At 43.0% G+C, this 12,682-nt stretch overlaps 1 protein-coding gene across 2 annotated transcripts in view; it reads left to right on the forward strand.

Annotated features, from left to right (window-relative positions):
* Positions 1 to 12,682, forward strand: part of SNTB2 (syntrophin beta 2) — a 123,924-nt gene that overhangs the window by 66,475 nt on the left and 44,767 nt on the right. For both annotated transcript variants that reach the window (XR_010727095.1, XM_066243189.1), the window contains exons 3-4: positions 2,570 to 2,780; positions 10,580 to 10,722. Coding sequence is in view for 1 of the 2 variants with exons in the window: in XM_066243189.1 (XP_066099286.1) it covers positions 2,570 to 2,780; positions 10,580 to 10,722 (354 nt within the window). In the remaining variant the exon portion in view is untranslated. The remainder of the gene's footprint in view (positions 1 to 2,569; positions 2,781 to 10,579; positions 10,723 to 12,682) is intronic.

A 12,682-nucleotide genomic window follows, 5' to 3' on the forward strand; every position in this document is an offset into this window, starting at 1 on the left:
GTTGCTGGCTTGAGTCCAGGGTTGCTGGCTCAGCTGGAGCCCCCTGCTCAAGGTACATATGAGAAAGCAGTCAATGAACAACTAAAGTGCTGCAACTGTGAGTTGATGCTTCTCATCTCTCTCGCTAAAAAAACAAAAAACAAAAAGGATAGAGTGACCCGAATTCAAATGAGAATGAATATTTGCGATATTAATGTGGCAAATTAAATTATTTGGCAAAAGAGAGGGATGAAAGCTTTGAGGTAGAAAGCTAGTGTCCATGAACTGCTTATCTTTGGCAGGAGGTGTAGGATCTGATGACAGGGCTTCAAAGCAGCAAAAACTGTCTTGAGAAAAATGAAAGGATAGAGAGATTTCTCCTTGGTCAGTGGCAATTTGTCTATTCCTAGCCTACTGTGAAAAACACTCCTAAGAGCTTTTTCTTTTTCCATTTTGAAAGAACTATTAGAACACAGAAGTGTATGTTAGTCGTTTACTTATTTGACTTTTTTTTTCTTTTTTCTTTTTTTTTACAGAGACAGCGTCAGAGAGAGGGATAGATAGGGACAGACAGACAGGAACGGAGAGAGATGAGAAGCATCAATCATCAGTTTTTCATTGCGACACCTTAGTTGTTCATTGATTGCTTTCTCATATGTGCCTTGACCGCGGGCCTTCAGCAGACCGAATAACCCCTTGCTCAAGCCAGCAACCTTGGGTCCAAGCTGGTGAGCTTTTTGCTCAAGCCAGATGAGCCTGCGCTCAAGCTGGTGACCTCGGAGTCTCGAACCTGGGTGCTCCATGTCCCAGTCCAACACTCTATCCACTGCGCCACCGCCTGGTCAGGCCTTATTTGACTTTTTTTTTTTTTTTTGGTATTTTTCTGAAGCTGGAAACAGGGAGGCAGTCAGACAGATTCCCGCATGCACCCAACCGGGATCCACCCGGCACGCCCACCAGGGGGCGATGCTCTGCCTGTCCGGGGCGTGGCTCTGTCGCAACCAGAGCCACTCTAGTGCCTGGGGCAGAGGCCAAGGAGCCATCCCCAGCGCCCGGGCCATCTTTTGCTCCAGTGGAGCCTCGGCTGTGGGAGGGGAAGAGAGAGACAGAGAGGAAGGAGAGGGGGAGGGGTGGAGAAGCAGATGGGCGCCTCTCCTTGTGCCCTGGCCGGGAATCGAACCTGGGATTTCCGCACGCCAGGCCAACGCTCTACCACTGAGCCAACCAGCCAGGGCCCTTATTTGACTTTTTAAACTCATCTTGACAAAAACTTTGGCCAGAACACAAAACAGTACCCAATAAACTACAGTATAAAGAATTTGTTTGATGTACTTTAAATTTTTTTTAGCTAATTCTCAAAGGTTACTTTTGAAATATATAGATTTTTCTCAGTTGACCATTAACAAATAATAGTCACAGAGTTGAATATCTCTTAACTATTTTTCTATTGTGATTCAGTGGATGATTTAATCATATGTTACCAAGACATTGAAAAACAGTTACAAATTTTCATAAAGAATCATATTCTTAGGCCCTGGCTGGTTGGCTCAGCGGTAGAGCGTCGGCCTGGCGTGCGGGAGTCCCGGGTTCGATTCCCGGCCAGGGCACACAGGAGAGGCGCCCATCTGCTTCTCCACCCCTCCCCCTCTCCTTCCTCTCTCTCTCTTCCCCTCCCGCAGCCGAGGCTCCATTGGAGCAAAGATGGCCCGGGCGCTGGGGATGGCTCTGTGGCCTCTGCCTCAGGCGCTAGAATGACTCTGGATGCAACAGAGCGACGCCCCAGAGGGGCAGAACATCGCCCCCTGGTGGACATGCCGGGTGGATCCCGGTCGGGCGCATGCGGGAGTCTGTCTGACTGCCTCCCCGTTTCCAGCTTCGGAAAAAGGGGGGAAAAAAAATCATATTCTTCAGCTATTTTTATTTTCACACATGGGAATTTCAGTTCATTATTTGGCAGTAGGTTTTGTTTACCTTATAATGATATTTTATAAGATATTTTCTAATTTTTTTATTTTAATTTTTTTATTTTAGATAGAGGGGGGGGAGAGAGAGAGAGAGAGATGTCGATTTGTTGTTCTAGTAATTTATTCATTCTTTGGTTGGTTGTGTATGTGCCCTGACCGGGGATCAAACACACAACCATGGAGTGTCAGGATGATGCTCTAACCAACTGAGCTACCTGGCAAGGTTCTCTAAATATTTTTTAACTTACTTACTTACTTATTTATTTAAAATATTTTTTAAAATATCAATTCCCTCTTTTGCAATGTGCCTTTGAAATCCAACAAGCATGCTTTCCATTTCTTTGACATGAATTTAAAGCGTCATGAAGTGTTCTATGATAGACTATATACAACAGGTTCCCTCATCTTAGATCATTATATTAACACCTTGAAGCAAGACCCAACAGTTAGTCTTTCTGATGGTTATCTTTCCATATGTGGTTTTCTCTGGAATTGGACCCTACAGAATTGAGAAAGTATTTCTATTCTGGAATGTAAAATTAAAATAGATTTCCAATAATGTATGTTAAACCCTGGCAGGTTTGATGACTCTGATCTAGCTTACTTTTTTTTCTCTTTCCACACAGATTGATAGAGCTACATTCCCCCGATAGCAGGAACACGTTGATCCTCCGCTGCAAGGACACAGCCACCGCACACTCCTGGTTCGTAGCTATCCACACCAACATAATGGCTCTCCTCCCACAGGTGTTGGCTGAACTCAATGCCATGCTTGGTGCAACCAGTACAGCAGGAGGCAGCAAGGAGGTCAAGCACATTGCCTGGCTGGCAGAACAGGTAGGCTGGGAGGAAGGGCAGGGTCTCACCTGGTTACCATTCAGAGCCAGGATTTTATACGTATCATACAATCAGGCCCTGGCTATCTGGCTTGCACATTTCACATATCTGTAATATTGATCATACAGCCAGGTGCTGGCAATTTGGCTTGCAGATCTTGTGTTTCTCCTTCCTACCATTTAGCTATTTGTTGCTAATTATCACCTCCCAGAAGAACTGTCATGATAATCATCATCACAACATAACTAAAAAGTTTTTACCGTCTCTTTTCTTAATGACAGAGAATAATTTTCATGATTTTAGAATAGGATCAACAAACTGTTTCTGCAAAGTTCCAGATAGTGTCACAACTATTTGAGCCTGCCATTGTAGCAAGAAACAGACAATATGAAAATGAATAGGTGTGGCTGTGTTTCAATTAAACTTTATTTACAAAAACAAGTAGTGGGCTGCATTTGGACCACAGGTCAAAGTTTCCCAACCCCTGTGCTAGTCTGTTGACAGTTCCAGGGGCAACAAGCTTACTCCCCTGCTCTGGGAAAAGTATAAAATATAAAAATAGTTTACAAGCCATTAGACAAATATCTTCTACAGTTGAAAAAATGAAGAGAAGAGAAACAAGAAAACCTGAGTGGATATTGGCTAAAAGGCAAGAAAGAACTTAATCCAAGTTTAACATAAGAAAGACTAAAAGTTCTCTGTTATGTTATGGTACATGAATACTTTTTCTTTTGGGTCCTTCACTGTCAGCTGGGCCAGAGGAGGTAAAAAAAGACTAGGGGGTTTGGGGTTCAGCGATGAGTGTTAAAATGCTAGTTCTGTTTTTCACTGGCTTTAGACCTTTTTAAAAGTTCCTTCATTTCTTTGAATGCTGGTTCCCTCATGAGTGTGCAAGGGGGCAGGGATTGGTGTCAGTATTAGCCCAGGGAGGTTTTGTTCTTTTTGTTTTGTTTTGCTTTAAGTACAGTTTCCCAGGTCTGGCCCTACCCTCCACCTAAATAGAAGTCTGACTTAGATCTGTTATGAAGCCTGGCAGTCTTGTTTGGAAGTTTTCAGCGATTGTGTTATGGACCATTTTAGATTCTACTAATCTATTTTTTTTTCAGTTCTGAAATTTTATGAACATTTCAAATAATTATAATGAATTAGAATGTGATCATTTCTAGGATGTATAGTTAAAATAACTAAGAGACAAAACTAATTTAAAAACTATGATATAAGTACATATTATGACTTGTGAAAGTTTTAGTATTTTAGTTAGGTTTATCATGGCCGGGGGGCCACATGCGGTCCCCTGAGGCCGTTTATCCAGCCCCCCGCCACACTTCCGGAAGGGGCACCTCTTTCATTGGTGGTCAGTGAGAGGAGCATAGTTCCCATTGAAATACTGGTCAGTTTGTTGATTTAAATTTACTTGTTCTTTTTTTTTTTTTTTTTTTTTTTACTTTTTATTAATTTTTAGAGAGGAGGGAGAGAGAGAGAGAGAGGAGAGAAGGGGGAGGGAGGAGCAGGAAGCATCAACTCCCATATGTGCCTTGACCAGGCAAGCCCAGGGTTTTGAACCGGCGACCTCAGCGTTCCAGGTCGACGCTTTATCCACTGTGCCACCACAGGTCAGGCTGTTCTTTATTTTAATTATTGTATTTGTTCCCGTTTTGTTTTTTTACGTTAAAATAAGATATGTGCAGTGTGCATAGGGATTTGTTCATAGTTTTTTTTATAGTCCGGCCCTCCAACGGTCTGAGGGACAGTGAACTGGCCCCCTGTGTAAAAAGTTTGGGTACCCCTGTTTTATTTATTCATTTTAGAGAGGAAAGAGAGAGAGAGAGAGAGAAGGAGGGAGGAGCAGGAAGCATCAACTCCCATAGGAGCCTTGACCAGGCAAGTCCAGGGTTTTGAACTGGTGACCTCAGCATTCCAGGTTGACGCTTTATCCACTGTGCCACCACAGGCCAGGCTGGAATAAAAAGTTAAGAGGTGCAAAGTCTTATTTTCTTTCCTGTCCTCCATCCACCTAAATCCCACCCCCTGTTTCCCCAGAGGTCGTCAGTTTCATTCCTTTCCAGTGATTTGTTTGAGAGTTTCTCTGTGTAAACAAAAGCAAATATGAACATATATCTTTCTTTTTATCTCTTATAGAAGAAGATAGCATATTATGCACACTATTTTATACCTTGCTCTTTGTTTTTTTCATTAAACAATATATCCTGGAGATCTTTCCATATCAGTGAACAGATGGTATTCGTTTTTTACAACTGTATAGTTGTCTGTCGTGTGGTTGTAGTTAAATAAGCACTTCTCCAGTTTTGTTGGTATAATCTTTTGCCGTTACAAATGATGCTACAATGAATAACCTTGTCATTTATCCTTTTACTGTATGTATGTGTTTTATAAACTCTTTGGTTCCCGAATTCAGATAGATCAGTGTATCTGAATGTGTTTGGTTCTTAAGTTTGTTAGGGAGTAGTAAAATTTTGCTTTATCCAAAAATTTACATAATTTCCTGAGTTTGCTTAAAACAAGGAATATCTATAATACAGATATTTGGTGGCCCTGGCCAGTAGTCTCAGCAGTAGAGGGTTGGCCTGGTGTGTGGAAGTCCTGGGTTCGATTCCTGGTCAGGGCACACAGGGGAAGTGACCATCTGCTTCTCCACCCCTCTTCCTCTCCTCTCTCTTTCTCTCTCTCTCTTTCTCTCTCTCTCTTCCCTCCCCACAGCCATGACTCAGTTGGAGCAGGTTGCCCCTGAGCACTGAAGATGACTCCATGGCCTCACCTCAGGCACCAAAATAGCTCAGTTGCCAAGCAATGGAGCAGTGGCTCCAAATGGGCAGAAAATTGCTGGTAGGAGGTTTTCTGGGTGGATCCTGGTCAAGGCACATACAGGAGTCTATCTCTTGGCCTCCCCATTCTCACTTAAGAAAAGGAAAAAAGAAAGAAAGAAAGATATTTGGCAACTGATAAATACTATTTATTATTCATTCTATGCATGTGGACTTCTGCCCTCTATTGATACTGATTTTTATGTGACTGATAGTTTACCTTTTAGTTGGTTATATTCTTTTTTTTTTTTTTTTTTGTCTTTTTCTGAAGCTGGAAACGGGGAGAGACAGTCAGACAGACTCCTGCATGCGCCCGACCGGGATCCACCCGGCACGCCCACCAGGGGCGACGCTCTGCCCACCAGGGGGCGATGCTCTGCTCCTCCGGGGCATCGCTCTGTTGCGACCAGAGCCACTGTAGTGCCTGGGGCAGAGGCCAAGGAGCCATCCCCAGCGTCCGGGCCATCTTTGCTCCAATGGAGCCTTGGCTGCGGGAGGGGAAGAGAGAGACAGAGAGGAAGGGGGGGGGGTGGAGAAGCAAATGGGTGCTTCTCCTATGTGCCCTGGCTGGGAATCGAACCCGGGTCCCCCGCACGCCAGGCCGACACTCTACTGCTGAGCCAACCAGCCAGGGCCGATTATATTCTTTTTTTTATTTTTTTTATTTGAAGCTGGAAACAGGGAGAGACAGTCAGACAGACTCCTGCATGCGCCCGACTGGGATCCACCTGGCACGCCCACCAGGGGCGATGCTCTGCCCACCAGGGGGCGATGCTCTGCCCCTCCGGGGCATCGCTCTGCTGCGACCAGAGCCACTCTAGCGCCTGGGGCAGAGGCCAAGGAGCCATCCCCAGCACCCAGGCCATCTTTGCTCCAATGGAGCCTTGGCTGCGGGAGGGGAAGTGAGAGACAGAGAGGAAGGAGGGGGGTGGAGAAGCAAATGGGCGCTTCTCCTATGTGCCCTGGTTGGGAATCGAACCCGGGTCCCCCGCACGCCAGGCCGACGCTCTACTGCTGAGCCAACCGGCCAGGGCTCGGTTATATTCTTGAAAGAGAATTTTCTTTTTAAGTACACCAAATAGGGAAACATATCTATAAAACTGGCATTTTTAAGTATTTGAGTATAGATTTAAAAAGCCTAGACAGCCAAAGAAAGCTGTGTTTCCACAGTTCCTACTTTGTCCCTGATAATTCCCCAAATGTGTTAAGACTCAAATTAGTATTAGTGAAATGGTTTATCTAGTGTTTGCTCTGCATTTTCTTTTATAAAAATAAAGAACAGAGGTACATGACTTGTCAAAAAGATTTACAAGATTATGCCTGTCCAGTGGTGGCACAATGGATAGAGCATTGACCTAGAATGCTGAGGTCCCAGGTTTGAAACCCCAAGACTCATCCAACTTGAGTACAAGCTCACCAGCTTGAGCATGGGATCATTGGCATGATCCCATGGTCACAGGCTTGAGCCCAAAGGTTGCTGGCTTTAAGCGCAAGGTTGCTGGCTTAAGCCCAAGGTCGCTGCTTGAGCAAGAGGTTATTGGCTCAGGTGGAGCCCCCCGCAGTCAAGGCTCATATGAGAAGCAATCAATGAACAACCAAAGTGCCACAGCTACGAGTTGATGCTTCTCATCTTTCTCCCTTCCTGTCTCTCTCTCTGTTTCTTTCTCTCTTGCATAAAAAAAAAAAAAAAGATTCATAAGATTAAGAGGTTTAGGAAATGAATAATAGCTATTAGTATGTTTTCATTTCTAGTGCTTTCCAATTTTATTTATTAGAAAATAAAATTGGAGAAGGCTCTTATTTGGCCAGAGTATATGCATGTGTATGGATGTGTGGGTGTTGAAAAACAAGCAGACCAGAACCCTAACATTAGTGGCCCTTTTTTCTCCAGCCAAAACCTCAGTAGTAGAGCCCCAAGGCTACTTGCACTGATACACATAACCGAAAACACACGCTATATATAGTGGGCAGCATTCGACTCCAGTAAAAGCAAACACTATCTTTATAAGTTAAGGCAAATAGGCAAACAGAATGACTTAAATTAAGGTTTCATTTTTCTTCAGTGGTAAGTAGAAGGAGGGGAAAGATATTCTCCAAAAACTAAGGATTTGAGAGTTACAGAATAAATACTTTAAAAAATTGTTTTAATTGAACAAAAAGTTTTCTCTCTTGAAATTGGGTATTACTTGTACTTGACATTAGCAATTTTCCTTTAGAGCCTAAAATATTGGCCCTGGCCAGTTGGCTCAGTGGTGGAGCGTCGGCCTGGCATGTGGAAGTCCCGGGTTCAATTCCCGGCCAGGGCACACAGGAGAAGCGCCCATCTGCTTCTCCACCCCTTCCCCTCTCCTTCCTCTCTGTCTCTCTCTTCCCCTCCTGCAGCCAAGGCTCCACTGGAGCAAAGATGGCCCAGGCGCTGAGGATGGCTCTGTGGCCTCTGCCTCAGGTGCTAGAGTGGCTCTGGTTGCAACAGAGCGACACCCCGGTTGGGCAGAGCATCGCCCCCTGGTGGGCGTGCCGGGTGGATCCCAGTTGGACATGTGCGGGAGTCTGTCTGACTGCCTCCCCGTTTCCAGCTTCAGAAAAATACAAAATAAATAAATAAATAAATAAATAAATAAATAAATATAAAATAAAATATCTTCTTCAGGAAGAAACACATTTAATTTAGGTTTTCCAAATCCATATATTCTGATCTAGCCTTCAAAATCTCTTACAATTTAGGGGATAATTAATTTTTAAAAATCAGATTATTATTTTAACCCTTTGGGAAGATAGATATTACATTATTTTCCCTATTGAAATGCTATTCATAACAATCTCAGAGACAAAGACTTAGCAGTGCACATAAATTAGAAATCCCTTTGGGGTACCTGTCACCCAAAAATGTAAGAATCCAGAGAACCTCTTTAGCAATGATAGTCTCCTCCAGATATTACAGAGTTACTTATGGACTAATAGAGAGCCCTAGAAAACTTGAGTTCACTAATAAGAAGAGTATAATTATTTCTACTGTACTTTGCTTGAATTCTTGAAATCAGGTTATATATTTTGTGCTTTCAGCACATAGAACAATGGTCCCTTCACTGGGTGGAATTCATATCCTATTCCAGAAATCAGCTGGCGCCTCTAGCTAGGAAAAAAGGAGTCCCGTGGTAGATGGACTAATGCAGACCAGAACCACTTAGGCCACGTGTCAGATTATAGGGGATATTTGCAAAGGGCTCTACCATGTCCACATTATCTTTAGAAGTCATTAAGAAGGGAAAAAAAAGTGACAGCTCTTTAAAAGACAAGTGATTCATCAGTTTGGATTCTCTTTGAAGCCATCTTCAGTGATAGTGTTAAAATACACTGCTGTTGCCTGACCTGTGGTGGTGCAGTGGATGAAGCGTTGACCTAGAATGCTGAGGTTGCCAGTTCAAAATCTCAGGCTTGCCGGGTCAAGTCACATACCAGAAGCAACTACTACTGTGAGTTGGTGCTTCCCCACCTTCTCTCTCTCATCTCTAAATCAATAAATAAGATCTTTAAAGTAAATAAAATAAAATACACTGTTGTTAAGCATCCTCTCCTTCAAGATTGTATCTTACAAGGGCAAATGTTTTAATGATACCAGAGCTTTTTTTGAACATAATCTTTTGCTTTGGGGCCTTGCATCCTTGATAATATGGATAAACAGTGTTGTTTTTTTCTCCTACATTTTTAAATGCTTACAGAGATAACTGAAGTTTGTGGACATAAATGCAATGGTACATTTGAAACTGAAACATAAACTTCCTAAATATAATGGAGAAGTCTTTGAAAATAATTTATATGAGTGTTTTCCAAAATACAACATAGTGGATCATGAGCATTTTTAAAAAATAGAATAGAAATGATCAGAGTACACTGCATAAAATATAGGGATTATATTGTTTTGGAAATTTTAAAATTCAATTATTTATATATGTGTAAGATTGCAATATAAAATGTATTTATTATTATTTATTTATTTATTTATTTTTTACAGAGACAGAGAGAGAGTCAGTGAGAGGGATGACAGGGACAGACAGACAGGAACAGAGAGATGAGAAGCATCAATCATTAGTTTTTCGTTGCGCATTGCGACACTTTATTTGTTCATTGAATGCTTTCTCATATGTGCCTTGACAGTGGGGCTACAGCAGACTGAGTAACCCCTTGCTCTAGCCAGCGACCTTGGGTCCAAGCTGGTGAGCTTTGCTCTAACCAGATGAGCCTGCGCTCAAGTTGGCGACCTCGGGGTCTCGAACCCGGGTCCTCCGCATCCCAGTCCGACACTCTATTCCACTGTGCCACCGCCTGGTCAGGCTAAAATGTATTTCTTTCTTTTCTTTTCTTTTTTTTTTTTAGAAAGAAAGTCAGAGAGAGGGACAGACAGATAGGAACGGAGAGAGATGAGAAGCATCAATCATCAGTTTTTCGTTGTGACACCTTAGTTGTTCATTGATTGCTTTCTCATATGTGCCTTGACCGCGGGCCTTCAGCAGACCGAGTAACCCCTTGCTCAAGCCAGCAACCTTGGGTCCAAGCTGGTGATCTTTGTTCAAACCATATGAGCCTGCGCTCAAGCTGGCGACCTCAGGGTCTCGAACCTGGGTCCTCTGCATCCCAGTCCTACGCTCTATCCACTGCACCACCGCCTGGTCAGGCTAAAATGTATTTCTTATGAGAGATATTTGATGGTGAAGGAAAGAGACTTGACTTGGAGTGGTGAACACACAATACAGTATACAGATTGTATATTACAGAATTGTACACTTGAAACCTGTATAATTATATTAACTGATGTCACTCCAATAAATTCAATAAAAATATATTTGAGAAGTACTGATATTTAGAGTATACAGATGGGGAAACAAAATGAAGACCCACTAGTTAGACCATCACTGAAGGGACTTTTACTATTACCTCATTATATTTAGCTCTGCTCTCTGGATTTCACTATTGTAACAGGCAAAACTAGATGGTGGACGACAACAGTGGAGACCTGTTCTCATGGCTGTGACTGAGAAGGATTTGCTGCTCTATGACTGTATGCCGTGGACAAGGGACGCCTGGGCATCACCGTGTCACAGCTACCCTCTTGTTGCCACAAGGTAAGACAAAAGACAAAATAATAAAATATCCTATTCTAAATCTCTGAAGAATTATAAAGTGAAGTCTATTATCTCTGGTGCCTAGAATAGGATTTAAGTAGCTGATAGAGTTAGTTGATTTAGACAAAAAATTTTCTTTTACAACCTTATTGATTATTTTGCCTCTCCTAGCTCAGAATAAATGGTTTCTGTCCTTAGTATTTTTGTGTGCATTTTTTAAGTTGTTGAAGCAGCTTCCTAACAACTTCCTCCAAGACTTGCTTAGTCATGAAGATAAGTAAATAGTGGTTTTTTCCCCCTTTGCTTCATTGACTCTGACTAGAAAAACCACTGAAATTGTGGCAACCTTTTGACTGAGTGATGAAATCATTTAAACCAGAATGTGGTACTGTGGATAAACCACACAACTCAGCCAAAATATTCTTCAATGTCTCTTTCTGGTATAAGAGTACATAATTTTGATTCCATCAAGTAAACATTGATTTGACCTGAAGCAACAGAATGTTTCTAGCATGCTAAATGTGGGGAGTTGGAAGCTCAAAGAACAGAGAAATGTAGATTTGGGGGCCAGTAGGTCTTGATAACTGGAAATATCTTCAGATAACTGGAACTAGTTGTCTAGTGTTAAACTAGAAGACATATTCATATTCAGTTTTATTTGGGCTTTAAAAAAATCAGGTTTTGATGTAACTCAAAAACTACACATTAAAAAGGAGCCCCACAGGCCCTGGCCGGTTGGCTCAGCGGTAGAGCGTCGGCCTAGCGTGTGGAGGACCCGGGTTCGATTCCCGGCCAGGGCACATAGGAGAAGCGCCCATTTGCTTCTCCACCCCTCCGCCGCGCTTTCCTCTCTGTCTCTCCCTTCCCCTTCCGCAGCCAAGGCTCCATTGGAGCAAAGATGGCCCGGGCGCTGGGCATGGCTCTGTGGCCTCTGCCTCAGGCATTGGAGTGGCTCTGGTCGCAAAATGGCGACGCCCAGGATGGGCAGAGCATCGCCCCCTGGGGGGCAGAGCACCGCCCCTGGTGGGCGTGCTGGGTGGATCCCGGTCGGGCGCATGCGGGAGTCTGTCTGTCTCTCCCTATTTCCAGCTTCAGAAAAAAGAAAAAAAAAAAAAAAAAAAAAAAGGAGCCCCACAGAAGAAAGTTTGGTAGCCACAAAAGTGAAATCTAAATGATGAAATCATCTGGTATGTCCCACAGGAACAGGGTGTGTGTGTGTGGGGGGTCAGTTCCTGCTTTGAGCAAACAAAGATTCGTCTGAGGAAGAGTTTTCTTTACGGGAAGACTTTCGTGTTACATAGGATTTCCTTCCACTTGCTAATTAATTCCCTTACATATATCATTTTTTAAAAATAAAAATATAACTTCCTCATAGCCTTTCAGGAGTTTCTCTGTAATTTAGAGCTGGGGCACCTAGATCAGGGAATAGAGATAAGGGATTTGTTGCGTCTCCGAATTAGGCAGGTATGCCCTCATTACGGATCCTGCAGAAAGACTGAATCTAACCATCAGTTTCTCTCTTTTTGTTTTTTGAATCCCCATTAAATGATAACCTTCTTAAAGTCAAGAACTATCACTTGGTCATCTCAGCACTTCCCATAATGCTTTTCATTTAGTAGGCCCTCAATAAATCTTAGCTGAGTTAAATTCTGTTATGTAAGTTATAGTTTCTCTGTCATGGTTAAATTGAGAGTATGACAGGAATCCTGTGAAAATATGTGGACATGTCTCAGAAGTTATAAAGTAGAGTGATTAATTTTTTTTTCCAAGTGAGAGAAGGGGAGGTAGACAGACTCCCACATGTGCCCTGACCAGGATCCACTGAGCAGTCCCCATCTGAGGCTGATACTCTGCCCATCAGGGGCCATGCTCGCAACCAAGCTATTTTTAGCACCTGAAGTGGAGGTTCCTTGGAGCCATAATCAGTGCCTGGGGCTGATATGTGTTCGAACCAATTGAG

This window comes from Saccopteryx bilineata, chromosome 9 (genome assembly GCF_036850765.1).
Source record: "Saccopteryx bilineata isolate mSacBil1 chromosome 9, mSacBil1_pri_phased_curated, whole genome shotgun sequence".
NCBI lineage: Eukaryota > Metazoa > Chordata > Mammalia > Chiroptera > Emballonuridae > Saccopteryx > Saccopteryx bilineata.